The sequence below is a fragment of the Grammomys surdaster genome, unplaced genomic scaffold (assembly GCF_004785775.1).
Source record: "Grammomys surdaster isolate TR1022 unplaced genomic scaffold, NIH_TR_1.0 126906, whole genome shotgun sequence".
Taxonomy (NCBI): Eukaryota; Metazoa; Chordata; class Mammalia; order Rodentia; family Muridae; genus Grammomys; species Grammomys surdaster.
Genome location: NW_021621692.1, coordinates 3256603 through 3277525, shown reverse-complemented (window position 1 = coordinate 3277525; position 20923 = coordinate 3256603). Strand labels below are relative to the sequence as shown.

At 43.0% G+C, this 20923-nt stretch overlaps 1 protein-coding gene across 2 annotated transcripts in view; it reads right to left on the bottom strand.

Annotated features, from left to right (window-relative positions):
• Positions 1–20923, bottom strand: part of Map2k6 (mitogen-activated protein kinase kinase 6) — a 124018-nt gene that overhangs the window by 34576 nt on the left and 68519 nt on the right. Inside the window, exons 1-2 of one of the 2 annotated variants that reach the window (XM_028761261.1) lie at positions 5982–6085; positions 2669–2735 (exon numbers count right to left, since the gene is read on the bottom strand). Coding sequence is in view for 1 of the 2 variants with exons in the window: in XM_028761260.1 (XP_028617093.1) it covers positions 2669–2735 (67 nt within the window). In the remaining variant the exon portion in view is untranslated. Of the gene's footprint in view, positions 1–2668; positions 2736–5981; positions 6086–20923 lie in introns of those variants that run through there. The other variant, XM_028761260.1, reaches the window with a different exon arrangement.

Below are 20923 nucleotides of genomic sequence, written 5' to 3'. Positions count from 1 at the left end.
AGGACCTACGGTAACAAGAGTTCTTAGGTACCAGCAACATAAACTGTAGAAAGAATAACAACTAATAAATAATATTCCAGGGCTGGAGAGATGGCTCAGCGGTTAAGAGCACTGACTCTTTGCTCTTCCAGAGGTCCTGAGTTCAATTCCCAGCAACCACATGGTGGCTCACAACCATCTGTAATGGGATCTGATGCCCTCTTCTGGTGTGTCTGAAGACAGCAACAGTGCACTCATATACATTAAATAAATAAATACATAAAAAAATAATATTCCATCAAAATCACATTTTTCTGCCCTGTAAAAAAAAAAAAAATCTCACCAAAAGAATGAAAAAGATGGATTACACACTGGAAGAAGTACTTTCAAATGAGATAACTGGGAAAGTCCTGGTGCCTAGAATACGTAAATAACTCAACAGCCAATCACAGGGAGGCAGGGTAGCTCAGTGGAGAAGAATCTTGGCTTTGCCAAGCCTGGGGTCCTGAGTTCAATATCTGTGACTCACGTGGTAGAAAGAGAGAATTTACTCCCTCTGATCTCCACAGGCAAGTATACACACACACACATACATACATACACACACACACATATACACACACACACACACATACACACACACACACACACACACACACGGTGGGAGTAAGAAAAAGAGAAAGGTCAATTATAGAGGGTAGTAGAGGTGGTGAGAAAAACCAACATATAATTATATACATATATACGTATATATAAATATACATGCATATGAAAAGTTCACAGCGAACCCAATTTCTTTGAAATGCCAACAAGAAATTTAAACTAAAAATGAAAACAATTCTCTAATAAGATAAAAGCAAAAGCTTTGGATGAGAAATAGAGAGAGGCTTCAACAGTTAATAAAGTGTACTGCTCTTAGGGGTGAAGAGAAACTAAAAACTGGCTCACAACCACCAGTGAGTCAGCTCCAGGTGATCATCCTATGCTCCCTACCGGAGTCTACAGGCTTGGCACTCTTGTGCATCTGGCTTGAGTAAATATAATACATTTTGTTGTAGAAAAAAAGATATGCACAGTTGCCACACCAGGGTAAAGTCTGTGGATGGAAAAGGAGCATCTAAAATATTTCTACAGAATTCACCGTTAGAGATATTCAAGATAAATTTAGCTATAGTCATCTATTACTATACAGAAAGGCTTAAAAAGAAAAACTTATTAACAATGGCAACTCTAAATGCTGGCAGAGATGCAGAGAAACTATATATATATATATATATATATATATATATATATATATATATATATCCTTCATTTATAATTGGTGAGAATATAAAACAGTACAACAAGAAAGCACACACCCATATACATACATATACACACACACACACACACACACACACACACACGAGGCGCTAGTATGGCTAGTGTAATCAAATAAGTTCTCTCATCTGCGCCAGTGTGGCTTCCTTGGTTATGAGAACACTGTACAGTTGGATAAGTTGTTAACAAGCAGGCAAGCAGGTATGCAGACTCCGGCAAGAGCGCACTGGATTTTCATGTGCATTCCTTTGCAACCCCCTCTAACTATGATCATGTCAAAGTGCAATCTTATAAAGCCCTTTACTGATAGCACAAGGAAGCCTCATACTTTACTGCAACCTTTCTATAAGCCAGAGAGAAATGCTAAAGAAATAGAATCACACTATTTATTTTTTTACATTTACAGTTGGAAAGAAATGCAAACTATGCAGAAGAACCCAATATTTATGCAAGTAGGGGAAGAATTTCCTCCTACACATCTTCATGAAAGAAATACTCCAACTGAATTCAGTCTCTTGGCTACCCTAGAAAGTCTCTCTGTTGCTGCAAGCCATGTGAGGTCCTCTCTAATCTGGGCAATCTCTTGGTTGTTTTTTCATGATCCTAACACTAGGGGGTGCTGTTTCTGATAAGATGTGTCACAGCTAAGGTCAAATAGCCTTTCCGAGGAGGCTTAGTGAATTGAAATCATACAGACTCAGGGTTTGGCTCTCTGCACTTGCTCTGCCACTCCAGTGCTTCTGTTGTGGTTTATGGTCTTGTATTCCTCACTCTTCAGAGGAAGAGGCATTGATTCTTAAGACCTCGAGCTGCATGGGCGATACCCAGCCAACCTCATAGACATACAAGAGGATCTGAGCTAACAGAGCTTCTGGCCAAAGCTTAAGCTAATCAAGAGATATTCCATTAGTTTATCTTGCATTCTGTATCTATAGCCAGGATTAGGTGTCAAAATGCCATGACTATCATCAAATACTATCCTACTGTTCTGACTTAATTTTAAGAGTCTTGTCCCTTATAATCACATGGATTTATTTATCTGTTCAATGGTATTTATAGGAAAGAGCCAGTCCACACTTGGGGAACTTGCTGGGTATATATAGGATCTCAACACCCATGTGGCATATAGCTCTCACACAGCCAGTAATTTGAGACACTGACTTCAAAGCTGTAGAACATTGTGGACTAGCAGACTGTTTTAGAGCTCAGAAAAGTAAGCAAAGGACTTTCCTCTCAAAGGTCTGATTTTTTTTTTTTGTAACAACCATGCATAAACTGAAGACCTCACTCACTAGTCCAAAAATGAGCCCCCAGAGCAATCACGTAAAATACAAGTGTTTGGAACGGAACCATCATCTAGCCGACTTACGTGGAACTGGTCTGAGGTTGTTCGAATGCTTCTTTTGGAATCTTAAGGCCGGGGTTTCGCTTCTTGCCTATGGGGAAGGACAGAAGGGAAAAGTTAAAGTCCACCTTACCGCAAAAGAGCAAGGAAAGAGACTCCCAAGCAAAGGGAGAAAGGTGTCAATGGCACCTGTTTTTACCTTCTGACTCAGAATACAACTTGCTAAGGGAAAAGTCACTCAGGAACAGGGGCCAGAGCATCACACAGCTTCTCAAATGCAAGCTGGGCCCAGAAATGGCAGTACTCTAGGCCCAGGTGAGCATATCACAGAGAAAATGTTAATTCTTGCTGGGTGTATGCCAGCAAACACTTGCCTACATGAGGGAGACCAGGGCTTAACCCCCAGGGCTGAAGAAGAAATGTCAGCTCTTTTGCTAAAGAAGTGGAGCCTTCATACCTACTGAAACACTGTCACATTAATTTCTTTGGTTGTTCTTGTATACAGCAACCATGAGGGCAGAGGACACTGGGTTTAAGGTAGGACATTTTGGTTGTTTGCTTGTTTTCGTTTTAACTGCAAGAAAATGTCATCACCCTGAACTCGATATCCTATAGTTTCCTAACTTGGAGAGAAGTTGTTAGTGATGGTGGAAATGAACATAAAACACCTCTTGACACTGGGTCGTGTTGGCACATGCCTTTAATCCTAGCACTTGGGCAGAGGCGGGTGGATGTCTGAGTTGGAGGCCAGCCTGGTCTACAGTGTGAGTTCCAGGATAGCCAGGGCTACACAGAGAAACCCTGTCTCAAACAAACAAACAAACTCCACTCCTCTGCTGTTCTGTCTATACTCATCCTCACCTACCTCTGAGCCGCTAAAACACTGAAGAGAAAGAAACATTGACTCTGCTCTAAAAGGACTAGGAGCATGCAATGATACATTGACTCTGCTCTAAAAAGTACTAGGAGAACAGCCTGGATCGTGCCTGGAGGTTACCGCTTCCTTGGGGTCCAGATGGGAATTCAGGCTGCTGTTGTTCATCCCTGGGCTGAAACTATGGGAGTATTTGGCTCAGGCACCTTTGCTGATGAGTCAGAAAGACCAGACTAGGAAATGTCAGCTCAGAAACCAGACTTGGAAAAATCAGTCATGTTAAGGACCTGGGAGTTTCTTCCTAGGTGTGGATCGCAGGTATTTGCGCTTGGCAGAAGTCGAAGCAGAAATGCATATGATGCCTACGGTCTTGCTTCTTTCCTCTGCTCCCCTGTGTACTCCAAGTGGGCGCATCAGTGCTGATACAGGCCCTGGATGAGATCCTAGTAGACCCTAAGGCATAAAATAACTTAAGAAATGTGTGGTTTCTGCGTGAAAACGAACTCAGTGGCATCTTCAGCATCACAGAACGGGCGATGACATCACTAGCAACTGTGTCACGGTCTCCTGACATTCAGTATTCCACTATGAGCACTCCTCAGGGCCAGAGGAGTGGGAATTGTGAATTTATAAATCACCAGGTTATTGCTCTGACCAAATGACCTACAGACTGCCTTTTTTACAAAACATTTCTTTTTAATTGTATGGGTATGAGTGTTTCACCTGCATGTATGCCTGTGTACCACATGCAAGCTATGTCTGAGGAGACCAGAAGGTATTGTATTCCCTCTGAAATTAGTGTTATAGGCTTTTGGGAGTCATCTTGTGAGCATTCAGAATAGAACACAAGTCCTCTAGAAGAGCAGAGAGTGCTCTTAACCACAGACAGTCTTTTAACTCTCACGTCTCTCCTCTGTTGTCAAATCCAGAATAACATCAATATTTACTTCTCTAAACTAAATGTAAAAATCAAACCAGACAGGGCATATGAAAAATACCGAGACAGCCAAAGAACCCTTCCATTATGATCATATAGAGAAACAATCTGTGTGTCTTATTTCAAAAAAATAAATAAGAAGAAATCCATGACTAAAACAGGTTATGTTATTATTAGAACCCTAAAACAGAATATAATTGAGCTTTTTCTATCTATACTTCTAGAAATTTGAAATCTAGATCAATTCAGCAAGCAGTGTTAAGGCAAAGTTAGTCAATAATCAGCACAGAGAAAGCCTTTGGGGAACAGCTTTTAGTAAACAGTTTTTCTCAACTATCTCTTCATTTCTTTCTAGTAAGCATCAGTCAGTGTACATCTGTTATTACTCCCTCCTCCTGAATCTCAGAGGCCACTTAGCATATATCTGTGAAGTTAATTAGCCCTATACAATGTGGACTGACAGTACATAGAACTTCTCACTGTACTGTGTCTGACACTGAGGTCCCAAACACATGGCTAGCTTAACTCTGACGAGCCCCAACTCTGAGTCCCCACCCATGAGTCTCAGCGGCAAAACAAGGAAGGAGATGCAGTGGAGAGGACTTGCTCCTGAGAGAACCCAATTCCCTGCTTCAAATCATGACAAGTGCTAGCAACACTAGCAAAGAGATTATCAGGAAAGCACAGCAAAGATCACCTTAGGGTCCTATCAAACAAAACAAAAGTAAATATACCCTGCCTGGAGTAAGGGCTCCCGGTGGCCACTCAGTGAAATCTTAGGCAGAAGTTACTCATCCTCGATGCTAACTTGGGTCCTATATGTCAGGTGTTTTTTTTTTTCTTTTTTTCTTGTTTTCTTTTTTTTTTAGTTTTTCGAGACAGGGTTTCTCTGAGTAGCCCTGGCCATCCTGGAACTCACTCTATAGACCATGCTGGCCTCGAACTCAGAAATCCGCCTGCCTCTGCCATGCCAAGTGTGAGGAAAGATCACTGTTTAAATTTAGAGGAAAATCACCATCTAAAAAGCTTAACACATCGGGAGCGATTTTTAAGCAGCAACTAGTTATTACACCATAACACTATAAATTATCAAAATATCCACCTAAAGACAGAAAGACCTGGAAGCAAAAGGTAAGAGATGGAGGAAGTTTGGGGGTTGGGGGGGGAGATAGATCTTTGGGGACAGAAACCAACTGAGCAGATGACCAAAACAATAATACAGCCTGCTCTTGGTTCTCCCTCAACTTCCCAAGAACACTGAGCACTGCACACCACTCTGCCCCTGAATTTGCAGCCTCTAGTCTCCTCTGACACCTCACTCTCTACAAGTTAGAGATTTTCACGCGGTGTCCAATGTTTTCACGAGAGTCAAATTTCAAACCATTCAACTCCTGACAGCAACAAGAATAAACCTCAGGAGACACAGAACCCAGCAGAACATCATTTAGAAAAGTGTCCCTTTTCTTGAAGATGTAAATCAAGTAACCTGAAAACCACAGACGTCTTTGCCTCCTTCCAGAACTTACTTGACCATCTCCAGAAGCTTCATTGGCTCCCAGGAGGTCTGCAAAGCTGCAAACTTGGGGCCGGCAGAAGGAACCCCCAGCAGAAGCCCTCCTTTGCTAAGCTCCAAAGCCGGCACGCTTCAGCTGGAGGCAAAGAACAGAGCAGGCTCCACCTCCTGCTCTTGTGTGGTAGCAAAACTCCACAGAGTTCATTGTTCCAGGGCAGTGGGAAGTCACTCAGGGAGGCAGAAGGTTAGCACGCCCATTCAGACACCCAGGGGTGGCATTGATCATTAACCAGCCCCACAGTTATAAATCCCTGAAGTAACTCTGGGAGCCCAGTGGTCTACACCTTTGATAAATGGCTCTTTCATTTCCTAACAGAAAGAAAAACAATAGGTGGTCGGTTTCCAGCTGTGTTTATTTCAGGGCAATCTGTTCCCTCAAGGAGGCTTGCCAACACCACGTGCTCACATTTAACACAGTGCTAGGGAGGGAGGGAAAAAAAAAACCGAATGGGAAGGAGAGAGATGAATAACAAAGTTAAGTGGCCAGGAACATTAATCGACCTTTCCTTTGATAATCCAAACCAGAAATTGTTAAAGTCAGAAAATAGGCTTCACCTTAGGTGAGAATAGAATCCAGGGATTCTCAGGGGGAACCCTGTCTGCTTCTCGTATGCCCTTTTCTTGGTACAGACTGGAAAAGGGGGAGCCAGCTTGACTGAACACACAGGCAGACACATTGTGTTTCATCAGCATGTGCACACAAATGCGTGTTTGTATGTAAGTGTGCGTGTGTGTTTGTGTAGAAAAAAAAAAAACAGTTTCTCTGCAAACAGTATCCTCCCATCACACACTGAGACTCGGCTACCTACATTCATCTTTCATCTTTAAACCAAAGCCAGGTCATGAGAATTCAGACCAGAAGCAAAATAGCACTGGGCTGAGAAAGAAATTTTTAGAAAGAAAAAAAAATTACTAGGTCACATAGAAACGTCCTAGCATTGAGTGTACATAAAATGATGGGGTACAAATAAGGTCTCGCCCAGCACCCGCTCCAAGGCGGTGAGCACAAAGGCCTTTTCTGATGTGTCTTATTACATAAAATAGAGAACTGTGCTCTGGTGCCAACCCAAACAGCACACAGCCCCACAAGGCTGGCAGAAGATGCCATCCTGAGATAAGCGGGTGTCTCAGTATTTGTCAGCTCCACTGAAGGTTGGGGAGCAGGATTCTGGGGGTCTGCGGCTATGGTCATGGCTTCCCAAGAGGAAGAACTGCGGGTGGCTGGTGCCAAGTTTGTTTTTTCTAGTGTGTTTCCTGGTGTGAATGGGGCTTCTAGCCAAGTTCCTGGGGACCTGGAGGCCTTGGCTGCCCTCTCCCTACAACTTGCATCTGGCCTCCCGTTCCAAGTGTCGCTGGCAACAGAGCTCACAGAAAAGTGTCATTAGATGCCATTAAACTACAAGGAGCATGTACAAAGCAGCTAAGGAAGGCCCGGGGAGGCGGGAGGTGCAGAGATTGGAAAGCTCATTTGAAAACATAGAATCACATTAATTAAGAAGGCAGAATGAATCTCTTAGCAGTTTGCCTGCCCCTACATGGTCCCCACTGTTAGTAGTCTGTTTAAACTCCACCTCCACAGTTACCTGGCAACAGCCAGGTAGGCCTGCCCACTATAAAAGGGGCTGCTTGCCCCCTCCTCTCTCTCTTACCCTCTTACCCTCCTGATCTCTTGCCTCCAGCTTCTCTCTGTCCCCTCGCCCCTCCCCCCCTCATTCCCTTCACCCTCTCTCCACATGGTCATGGTCTCTCTCTCTCTCTCTCTCTCTCTCTCTCTCTCTCTCTCTCTCTCTCTCTCTCTGCCTCTACTACCCTCCTGGCTCCCCTCCCCATGCCCTGAATAAACTATTCTATGCTGTACCGTCGTGTGGCTGGTCCCTCAGGGAGATGCCTCAGGATGCCTCAGCATGGGCCCGCTGAGACATCCCCTTCCATCATTGGTTTCCTTCCACCATTATCCATCACCTACTACAGGGAGAGTTCCAGGTGCTACCAGAGTCAACCCTCTGAATTCATCACACTCACGGGAACCCCACAGAACCTCTCAAGCCCTTCCCCCATTCTATAAAACAGCTCCCGTGACCACCATTCATTTACTGTCCTCAACTATCATCTCGGTGCTTTTAGGTTCACGTTTGCTTATTACTGACGTACTGTCTGTCTTCCCCTCAAGAATGTAAGTTCCACGGTGGCAAAACTTTTGTCCAGTGTTTCTCATCATAGATATCTGTTTACTGAATGTCTGTTGTCCTTTTTGTTGCTGTTTGAACAGAGTAAAATACAGAGAGGTGAGGGGAAGGGAGGAAAGAAGGAGGGAAGAGAGGGAGGGAGGAGAAAGAGAAGGAAGAACAGGAAGAAGGGAGAGCAGGAAGGAAGGGATGGAGGGAGGGGGAAGGAGGAAAGAAGGAAGGAACAGAATGAGGGAGTACGGAAAGGAGAGAGGGAGGGAAGGAAGAGACAGGGAGGGAGAGAGGAAGGGGGAAGAAGGGAGGGAGAAGAAAGGAAGAGATGGAGGGAGTAAAAGAGGAAGGAAGGAATGAAAGAAGATGAAAATGGTAAGGGAGAGGCAGAGGAGGGGGAAGGGAAGCGTCCTTTGAGTACCCAGTCCCCACAGGCACTGACAGAGTTCTTAAGTACATGTGTGAGTTGAGTCTGTGGGTGGCTGAGTCTGTGGGTGGCAGCCTGGTGTGACTATCCATCAGCTCCCGTTTGTTTACCTGAGGAACGTTCTTTAAGATCACACTGCAAATGACTAGCAGAGCTGGGGGCTTGGTTTATTTTCCTGATGTGATAGCATAGCCGGACACAAGCAAATTAAGAGAAAGGGCTTACATCAGCTCACAACTCAAAGTAAAGTCCACAGGGATGGGGAAGTCTGGACAGCCGGAGCTTGACACAGCTGGCCACACTGCAGCAGTTAAGAGAGTCCTGAAGACACGCATGCTACTGCTGGCTCGCCATCTCTGTTTTATGCAATACAGGTTCTCTTGCCCAGGCCATAGTCCCATTCACAATTAGAACGGTTCTCCCCATAGCCATATAATGGAATCAAGATAGCTCCTTAAAAGAATACCCGGGGGCCCATCTCCCAGGAGACTCTGGATCATGTTACATTGACAGTTACCACAATCTATCACAAGTAGGATTTGAAAGACAGTCTCTCTCTCTTTTTTCCCTATTAATTAATTAATTTATTTATTCACTTTACATCCCGATAGGTAACAGCCCTCCTCCCAGTCCCTGCCTCACATAGCCACTCCCCCACCTTCCCCTCCCCTTCTACAATCTTAAAGATGATTCCACTTCATTTGGATTTTTTTTCCTTTTCATATATCACTCACTCCCTTCCACATCTGTACTTTTTTTTAATATGTAATTTTTTTTTTTAAATATGAGGTTAGCAGACTGTGTTGTCATGGGTACCTTGTGACTTCCAATGACATCATCAGAGCTCCTGCCTTGTGTGACTTGTGCTAAAAGTCCATTTCTCAACAGTTCACACATCTTGAACCCCATGGTCAGTGTGTCCACCAACTGTGGAAGCAAGTCCAGCTCTATAGACTCGGGATTTCTAAGAGTGTTACCTCAAAACACACACACTCTTTCTCTCTCTCATACATACATACACTGTCTCTATTTCTCTCACACACACTCACATCGTCTCTATCTCTGTCACACACACACACACACACACACACACACACACACACATTTTAAGTTCCACAGTAACTTAGATTCCAGCCAGGGTCAAGAACCACTTGCCCAGCACAGAGTGTGTCTAAATAAAGTTTTTCAATCTTCACCATTTCCCACCTAATAAATGCTAAAACCCCTGTCCTCCTAGGCACCTGATACTCCTCCTACAACCTAGTGAGTTGTAAGAGTTGTAAGCCTTGTAAGAATTATATTCCAGGAGGCTGGAGAGGTAAGTCAGGTGGTTAAGAGCACACACTGCTCTTCTAGAAGACCAAAGTTCATACCCAGGCAGTGGTGGCGCACGCCTTTAGTGCCAGCACTAAGGAGGTAGAGGCAGGAGGATCTCTGAGTTTGAGGCCAGGCTGGTCTACAGCGTGAGTCAGAAAAGCCAGGGCTATACAGAGAAATTCTGTCTGGGAAGAGGAAAGAAGGAAGGAAGGAAGAAAGGAAGGGAGGGAGGGAGAGAGGGAGGGAGGGAGGGAGGGAAAAAAGAAGCCTATAGAGTCCAGTTCCCAGCACCCACATCAGCCAGCTCACAGGTGCCTATAACTCCTTCTCCAGGACATATAGTGCCCTCTTCTGGACTCGTTGGACACTGCCCTCATATGCACATATCTACCCAAAGGAATGCTAATTACAATAAAAAATAATAAAATAAATCTTTTTTTAAATAATTAAACTCAAAGTTAAGTTCCTCACTGTGCTGAGTCACTGAACTAAAACTGGCAATAATTCACTAAAGTGGACATTAGAAGGTATAGAATCCACTGCTATAAAAGCCTGCTTCCAAGGAGTCAGTAGACAGGAAATTTCAATGTTACGATAGCAGTGAACTTATGTGGTAGATGATACCAACATTGCACTCTGAAGGCAGGGGCAGGAAAGTCAGACACCAAGAAGAAAATGTCTCACAGAGAAAGTGGTTATGGGTAGCCTTTAATAACTGACTTGGGGGTACAAGAGAGTTCACTATTGGGATGGTGAATCTCAGCTGTCCTCTTGACTGGATCTCTAATCAACTAAAGGAAGTATCTCAGGGTGGGTCTGTGAGGTCATTTCCTGGAGGAAAGGATGAACAAACCAGAGAAACCCTCTTGCTCCCTCTTCCTCACCCCTTTCCCCTCTCTTCCCTCCCCCACCCCCATAGTGGGGATAGGTATGAAGAAATTTGGAGGGGAAAGAAGAGCTCCTTTTGCCCGTCACATTCCCTCCTGGCTGGTGAGCAGATCAACTCTGCTATCGCCATTGACGTTTCTCCTATCCTCAACTGACATCAGAACCCAGCTTCTTGGGTGAAATGAAGGACCAGAAGATCTCCAGGAGTCTTCCAGATGCCACTGTAATCCAGGTACTACTGAGGCACTTGCCCCAATGGGTGAATCCTCAGCCTCTCCAGCATGAAGAGAGCTGAACTACTAACTCAGCCCATACCGTGTAAGCCAATCTAATCTAGAACTCCTGCGAGGTATATTTATTCTGTGGGTTCCTCTCCTCTAGAGAATCCTGACTCTTCACCTCCCACCATCATTGGAATAATCTTCTTGTGCATTGTGTAAAGATTGTCTTGGTATTATTCAAATGTTTTCTGTACTAGCAGAGTGCTAAGTACCGCCAGACTTTGGTATTGTTGTTATGCTAATTGCTCAGCACCTGAGCCATATTTTGTAAACATTCTTCTCCATCACCTTCTGACTGGTTTAATATAGATCTGACAGGACAGAATATAGCAGGACAGAAGAGGAAAGGTGGACCATCCAGGCAGAGGTAGGAACCCTGGGAAAGCTCAGGCATGGGGAGAGATTCGCCAGCCGGAATCGGAGGAAGTCGAATGCACTGGGAAGAAGGAGAGGTAACTGGCCATGTGTCGAACGTGGATTAGTATAAATGGGTTATTATACAAGCTAGTTGGGCGCAAGCCTAAACTATAAAGCCTAAGCAGTCATAAATAAATATAAATCTGTGTCGTTATTCAGAAGCTGGGTGTCCAGACCATCGATATACCTTCATCATCATCATCATCATCATCATCATCATCATCATCAGTGCTACCACCACAATCTCCATTACTACCGTATCACCATATCCACCATTATTACTCTTACCACCACCACCACCACCACCACCACCATCATCGCCATCACTATCATTATCACCACCAGCGGCAGCATCCCCGTCATCACCATCACTATCACTGTCCCTATATTGTATCCCTTAAACAAGCATGTAATTAATACGATGAGTTTCAATTCAGAAGTACTAAATGAAAAAATACTGGAGGAACGTTGGACAGATGATGGGCAAATGAAGCTCGACTGTGCGCTATAGGGAAATGGGAAAATCTGAAAGTAGAGAAGATGAACAAGACAGACAAGGAAACAAGAAAACGGAGGGAAAAGAAAGCAGCCAGGCGAGAACACCTGGAGACGGAAAGAAGAGCCTCTGGTGAACAGGGAATCATGGTCTCCTCAAAGAGTATGTCGGAACGTAAGCACCCAGAATGCTTCTTACAGTTTCCGTGTTCTAGAGCACTTTTTTTAGACTTGGTGCGTTGGAAGTATTTTCTGTCCTGTTAGCAATTTGGTGCTGACTACACGCTCTCGAAAGAGCACAAATGTAAATCCCAGCAAGGCTCTCTCTACTTGTGGTCTAGATCCAGTGTGAAGGTAGGAGGCTGGCAGGGGCCCTGTGGGGAATCCCCGTCTCTGGGCTACATCTTCTTTCTTTATGAGCTACTCTGTTCATGAGCCATTATCAAAAGGAAGTGTGTGAAAAACAGCTCTCTGAAAGAAAAACACAGAAACAGATTGCGAAGAAATTTAGGGATGCGGTTATCTTTTCAAAATGCACACCGAGTTTTGAAAGGGTTTTAAAAGGATTCACTTTTTAGATATAAACACTGAGATGTTTACAATGGTGTGCTTCTAGGATATGCTTCAAAGTAATATGGACGACGGGAGAGGGCTGCAAACTGGAGATTAAAGTGAGAAAGGAAAAAAGGATTAGCCAGGAGCTGGTAACTGCGGAAGCTTGGCGATGACAGCTCAGACTATGTTACTTTTGAGTGTATCTGAAATGTATCAAAATGTAAATAACAATGAAACTGCCCTCCCTTGGGTGGTCTTCACTCCCATAAGGCAGGAACAGGCTTTCCTCTTCCTCCATAACTAGGCCAGTACCTCAATGCCTAGCACACTTACTCTGTGCTGGGCCAAAGCGGCGAAGCTGGCCTCCTTCTGAGTCTTTTTAATTCAATGCTGAAGGGCAGAAAAACCATGACATCTAGCGAGCCCTTTCTCTGGGTCTTTGGTACACTCTGCAATACCTTATGCTCCCTGACAATAAAAAAAACAAGACGGTAACAAAATAGTAGCAAGAAAATATGGCAGTACAGTAATCCTGTAACTCAAACTCTCTAGCTAAAACAAAGTCTAGTCCTTTGCCCTGTCTCGCTATCTGTATAGAGAGGCCAGGCATCAAAGTACATCCTAGGTAACGGACCACAGCAGCTTGTCTTTCATTCTGCTACATAGTCCCTGGTTTTGTGCGTCACTTAATGGTGACACGTTTATTTAGGGGTCCATGATGTCCAATTTCACAGCAAAGACTAAAAAATGACTCCTGGAAAGCCACAGAACTGAAATATGAGATTCTCTGGAAAAAGAAAGCTAATCTATAAAAGCAAATTACTTATTTTCAACATGGTTCGCTTTGTACTAGTGAACTAATATTTCAATAGTATTTCAGATCCCCATGTAGCTATTAATGGGAACATTCTTCAGTCCTATAGAAAAACAGACGCCTCCAGTCTGTACTCCTGAGTGAATTATGATCCCTGTAATTAACAAATATCACTTCAGGCAATGTCATAGCTCAATGTGTCAGAAGAAGTCGTGTTCTCTAGTCTTAGGCAATAAGTCTAGAAACTGTTTTGGGTAGTCATCTTCAGACATGTAAACCAGTTCATCTCCAAGACCAAACACAAGCAGAAAATACACTGTAAAAACAGTCCTCTATTGTCTATATGATCACAGGACCGAGCGAAAGGTATAGACAGGTTTATATATGTTCTGTAGTGTCTCATACATACTGGTACCTAAAGATTATTCCCAACATGGTTACAATGTCTAACCAAAAATGTAAGGGCTGGAGAGATGGTTCATTCAAAAGAGGACTCCATGTTTGGTTCCCAGAAGCTACAAGGTGGCTCAGAACCATCTGTAACTCTAGTTCCAAGGGCTAGAATATGCCCACTTCTAGTCTTCAATCACCACTGCATTCACAATGCATAGACATACACAGACACAACGATACATACACATTTTATTTTTAAATGTTATATATGCACATACAAAAGTATATGTATATTTTTAAACATATATATGCACATACAAATATATATAATATATATATATATTTTACATATATATATTTTATATATATATATATATATGCAGATGGTGTATTTAATTATTCCTGGATATAATAATCTTATAAGACTTCCTTTAGATTGTGAGTTTTTCATTATTTTCTTTTTTTTTTTTTTAATTTATTTATTTATTTATTATAAGTACACTGTAGCTGTCTTCAGACACCCCACAAGAGGGCATCAGATCTCATTGCAGATGGTTGTGAGCCACCATGTGGTTGCTGGGATTTGAACTCATGACCTCTGGAAGAGCAGTCAGTGCTCTTAACCACTGAGCCATCTCACCAGCCCATTATTTTCTTTTTTTAATCTTAGGTGTATGAGAGTTTTACCTGAATCCCTGGTTCCTGCAGAGGTCAGAAGAAGGAAGACATCAGATCCCCTGTAACTAGAGTTACAGATATTCGTGAGCTACTATGTGTGGTCTGAGAACCAAAGCCAGGTCCTCTTAGCCAGTGCGTCATCTTCTAGAACTACACTGTATATTTTTAACATATTGACTATCACTAATGTTACTAATGGGAAACAGATATTTTTATTGTTAGAGAACAAGATGGAGGTTTGAAGGAGGTACCCTAGATTTATGTGGGGTGGGGGGCTGTAGCAGGATATTTACTCTGCTACATTGTATTCACAATGGAGCTCGGTAATTAGACAGTAGAAGAGGAGGTGGAGCTGGGAGAAGAGAGGAAGGGGAGGGGAGAAAGAGGAAGGGGAGGAGAAGGAGGCTATGGACCATGGAGAACCATGGATGGGTCGAAAGTTGTCCTGGGTAACAACTTCTACCAATAGGTTAGATATTGGGTAACAACTCTAATTGTGTAAGCCTCTTGTTGATTGAGCAGTTCTAAATAGATAAATCCTTTAGAGAATCATTAAGCTTTAAAAGTCTCATTTCTATCGGGTACTGGGAGGATGGCGAATATTGTCTAGGGTTAAGCCGAGCTTTGTGGATGAAGCATAGTGGACTGGCAGAGCCATCCCCCATGCTGGTGTCCTGTGGGTGCCAGGGCCTGCGCATCTAGCTCGCCGGAGCCCTGGTCAGAGCCAAGGAGCAGTGGGAACATGGTGGCTGCCCGGGAACAAGCCAGACCAGGCGCCATTTTCTAAATATCACCCCTTCAGGGGGTGATGATTTTTAAATCTTCAACAAAGTTGTTATATGCAGTAAATTGGAATACAACTTAACAAGACCCTGTTTTTAAACGGGGGTAGGGTTGGGAGGGGCCAGTAGAAAAGGACTCATTAGCTCTGAGAATTTGAGAGCCTCATCCTGACAATGGGAATAGCAGCACCCACTGCCGCAGACCTAAGGCAGCTAAGGAACATTTGTACTGACACCGGATATACAGAAGCTGGAAAAACAAAAGCTGCATTAGCAAGCAAGCCATGATGCTGTTCTGTGGTTGGTACTGTGTTGTGAATAAATGGCTGTCCATGAGAAAACATGATTGGAAACTTGGATTTCTTAGGAATTTATTATATGTAACATGGTGTCTTCAGTAGTCCCCATGACTTAATTTCATGAGCACAGCAACTCCGTGAGGGGTTATTTCTACAATGTCAAGGATTCGCTCCAGGTACAAAGAGCATCTACACAGACACACAGTTGACTTTTCCATATAACACAATCGCATTTAGCCTTTCAACTGAAACTGCTCTTCATCATTAGGCTACTTGTGGGAGGGTTGTGGCTGAGCTGTGTCTGTGCTGTCTATACATCCCAGGATCCACAGAAAACTGTCGTGAAGAAGGTCCACAGTGCGAGTTTTCTGCTTCTCTGGCATGGCTTCTCCAGATACCATATGCAGGTCATAAAGATGTTTACCAGGGGCTGTAGGAACATGACCAAGGTCTGCCAAGAGACTCTAGACTCAATAAAAAATAAAAAAATTTTAAAAAATTATAAAAAAAAAGACATCTACTACCATGGGCCATGCTTAAGATATTTCAACCTTTCTGAACTTTAATGTGTCCCATCCTGTCCTCCCTCACCCCCCCCCCATGCAAGAATGGAAGACATTTGGTCAGTCAACCAAGTAATTGGCTCAGTAACTGATGCTCTGGTATTTAAGAGGAGTATTTTATCAGCTTCAGAGATAAGGTCGTGTGGATGGCTGCTCTCGAGTAGCCCCCTGGCATCCCTATTGGACTCCACACGCTCTCCCAGAGGGTGTTCTGGTGATGCCTGCTGGTCTGTCCAACATAAATTACTTTAGCAGGAAAGTAGATGAATATTTGAAAGCTGGAACTGTGATTGGTGACTGCAAGTTGCTCAGTCTTGGGGATGTTTATGTCCTGTGTGTCCTGTGTGCTCAGAGTCCCAAGAGGCTCTGTTCTCTTAACGGATATGATGACTGCCTTATCCTGCAGCCATCTCCATCTACCTGGACCTTCTGGGTTCCTGTGAGTGGAGTCAGTTGTCCCAGAACAGACTAAACACCAAGGGTCACTGTTGCTATCACTCACATCTGGCTTCATGGTGGACATTCAGTATAAAATAAACAGACTAAAGAAAAGGGATTCCTTTCAGTGACTCTTTCATCTTCTTGGTGTATTTCTAAGCAGGAAGATTGCCTATTTCTCCCCAAGAAGTCCCCCCATTCCTAAAAGCAAACAAACAAATCTGCCCTTTCATCAATTAACATTCTCACTGTTGGCAGCACCCACTATGGTTTGGGGGCTCCAAGTTAGTGCCCTGAAAAACAACTGAAAAATCTCTTTTTCAGGGCGGTTCCTTCGTCCCTCGCCTATACATCAACTGCATACAGACGAGACACATTCTCGATTTAAGTTTAACACAAGGCTCTTTGTGAGCACCTTCACTGAGACGTCATAGAAGTAAAAAGGGGGAAAATCTGCAGACCTACCAAGACCACAAATTACATACAAGAAATCAGAGAACTCAGTAGATGAAGGAAAGAAAATAAAGATATAAGGAGAGTTTTTTTCTAATGTGTTATTACTTTATATGTATATATATGAATGTATAAGATATACAAATATACATATTATCTAAATATATGCATAGAAATAACTAAATAAAAATATATAGAATATATATTTATATATATATATATATAGAATATATATTTTATATGGTTGAAATATACAAATATATTTATATACAATTGAAGCATCATATATATATATATATACACACACATGTGAATATATATTAAATTTGAGTAAGAGTCAAAGAAAGAATTCACTGGGGGGAAAGGTCAAAAGAGGCCACACAAATACACAGTTCACAGTAGGCGAGTTAGAGAACCAACCAAAATGTCCATCCACAGATGATGGATAGTAAAAACGTGGTATATATACACAGTAGAATATTACTCAATCCTAAAGAATGAAGTGATGTCATTTTCAGGAAAATGGACAGACCTGGAGATCATGTTACATGAGACAGACTAGACTCAGACAAACACCACGTTTCCTGTCATATGCACAATCCAGATGTTTAAAATGACGTGAAATAGGAGACCATCATCAGCTGAAGGGCAGAAGAGGGTAAAAGCTGGGAATGAGAAGATCGTCAAAGTAATTATATATACGAGTAAAATCTTATAATAAAACTTACCATTTAGTGCAATTAAAAACTAGGGTACATAAATGAAGTTTTAAAAATAAGAAATTAAAAAAAAATTTGTGGAGTCAGGAATATCACCCAGACAGTAAAGAGCTTGGGAAACAATCTCGGTTCCTACACTTGCATAAAAGCCAGGTGCCGATACAGTGTAGCAAACATCTGTGATTCCCAACAGTCAGGAAGCAGAGCCAGTACGATGTCTGGGGCTCCCTGGCTAGCTGGGCTAGAAAAATGGGTGAGTTCCCCATCCAGTGAGAGACTGTATTTCAAAAAAAAAATGGAGGAATACAAAAAAAATGGAGGATTTTGATTTCTGACCTTCATGTGCAGCGGATACACACACATACATACACACACACACACACACACACACCATGTGTCCATGTGCTAATGAACACGACATGAGCAAGTATTCAATAGAGGGGTAGGCTCTGGGAAAGTAATTTCTATACAAAAAGGAAAGCGGGTGAAAATTGTGACAATATAATCCCCACGTGAAAAGAAGCCGGGAGTAAAGGGAAGCCAGAAGAGGTGCTGAAATGTTGATACGAACCAGCAGGTTCCGCCAAGATTTTTCCTGGGGTCCTAGAAAACGTCGTACTACAAAATGTCTGAAGTGGGCAGATGGGCCAGCAAAAGAATTTCATGTGACAAGGTATCCAGTCCTCCTACAAAGAAGCAGGAAGTGCTACATGAGAAGCAGAGGAGAAAAATGAAACAGGCAGCCATGTTGCACCCACAGAGAGCAGCTAGGCCCTAAAATGTCCTCAGTTCTCCTTCAAGCCTCCTCTATGCCACACCTGAGCACCAGGACACCTGGAAATAAGTGACTCAGAAACACTTCCCAGCCAAAGACTGTCCCAGAATCTCAAAGGGCACACACAAGAGGTCACATGTCAGATTTAAAGAACTCTCTTAGACTTACAGTCTAAGCTGTAAGTCCCTGGATACAAAACATGATCAATTGTGTTTGTGTGTGTGTGTGTGTGTCTGTGTGTGTGTGTGTGTGTGTAGATATTTGTTTGCATGTTCACTAGTGCGCATGTGTGGAGAGGCAAGACGCCAACCCTAGTCTTTATACCTCAGGTTCTATCCACCGGGCCTGGTGTTCTCCAATCAGGCTAGCAAGCTCTAGGGATCTACCTGTCTCTGCCTCCCCAACACTTGAATCAGAAGCACACTATCATTAGTCTTGGGGTTCAAACTTAGACTCTCAGGTTTCCAAGGCAAATGACAGAGCCCAAAAATGAACATTGTTTTTTAATTAATTTTTTTCTATAACCTCCCAGTTCAGATTGTTTTCGATTCTTTTTTTTTTTTCCAATAAGCATTTTACTCATTGAGTCCTCAGGAAGTATAAGCTTTCTTTAAAAGATTTCTCTCTCCTGCCCATCTCTAGATTCCCAGCTCTTCCTGTGGCTTCTCACTTGCAAGATCCCAAAGAAAGAAGAGTAAAATGGAATTCTACAAGCCAGGCATGGTAGCCACACTTTTAATCCTTTAAAGATGATAGACCTCTGTGCTTTGGAGGCCAACCTGGTCTATGAAGTGAGACACAGGATAGCCAGCGGTATGTAGAAAAAAGTATGCTTTTCTCTATGTAAAGAAAAGCTATGTGGTTAGAGCGAGAAAGGGGAGAAAGCTAAGGGGTTAGAGAGAGAAAGGGAGAGAGAGAAAGAGAAACACAGAGAAACAGAGACAGAAGAGAGACAGGAGTGGGGAGGGGAGGGAAAGGGAAAGGGGAAAGGGAAAAGGGAAAAGGAAAAAGGGGAAAGGGAAAAAGGGAAAAGGAGAAGGGGAGGGAAGGGGGGGAGGGGAAAGAGAAGACCCAGCATCTCTGCTGAGCATTGCAAAGACAGCTTCCTTCTTTCCTGTCAAAAATCACATTCTCTGAACTCGCATACATTGTTTAGTCTTTGTTACTATGTTGTACCCTTGGATCAGAGGCTTTGCTAAACAATAGCAAAAACAAACAAGCAAAAGAAAGGAAGAAAGAAAGAAAGAAAGAAAGAAAGAAAGAAAGAAAGAAAGAAAGAAAGAAAGGAAGAAAGAAAGAAAGAGGAGAGAAAAGAAAGAAACAAAGAAGGAAAGAAAGAAAGAAAGAAAGGAAGGAAGGAAGGAAGGAAGGAAGGAAGGAAGGAAGGAAGGAAGGAAGGAAGGAACTGAAGCCAATACCATCCCAGGGGATAAGACTCTGTAAAGAATCCTGTTCTTCACAAGGTGCCAAGGGGTAAACGGGTAAGGTAAAAGGAGGAGCTTACAGGCAGCCATGGATAGTAGGGCCCACAGGGTTTCACAAGATGGAAATGAAAGCAAATGCACATTGAAGAGCTGAGAGGAGAAATGCAGCATCCCAGAAGAACACTGCATCTTTAAAGCCTTAAAAAATATAATACACACACAAACACACACACACACACACACACACACACACACACGCATGCGCCTTAAGTCTTACAAATGAATAAGAAAACCTGGAAGCATCAGATTATAATTCTCCAAACACTTCTGATGGAGAAACAGTGCAGCGGGAGAGAGGATGGGCTTAGGTCCCCGAGTTGTCTCATGGTAAGTCCAGAATAGTTACATAAGATTACTTCAAGAAACTGCTAAGGTTCCATGGTAGTCCTGAACATCCACTCCCCTCCACGGGTGCCCGGAATGAGCATTTGCTGATGCTAGGGCATTTCTCAAATAAAACAAGTAGCCACTGATGGTGTCTCTCTCTTTCATGCAAAGCACTTCCTGTTCTGGATACACAGGGAGAGACTGTTGTCGTAGCTCGCCATACCAAGCTTCCTTCTACACGTTTATTCACCCACATTATCTTCAGATTTTTGAATAATTGTCCAAATGCAGGCTAGAACCTAGCTTGGTCTAAGGTAGGAAGGAAAATGGAGACACATACATTCAGCATAGACATAAGTTCAAACCCTGCCAGGATTTACGAGGGAGGACTCACCTCCGGGAAGCTAGGAAGGAGATTAGCTGATATTGAAGGGACTGTAAACTAACAGTGCCACCAAAGGAAAAGAAATAATCTTATCTGCTAGCTGAGTTTCTTCTTGATTTCTACTCTTCATTAGCAGTGAGCGGGGCTGTAAAATACGAAGCATTACATAGCATTCCATTGCCTTACCAGCGGCTCCGAGATATCTTTCCTAAAGTATTTGGATTAATT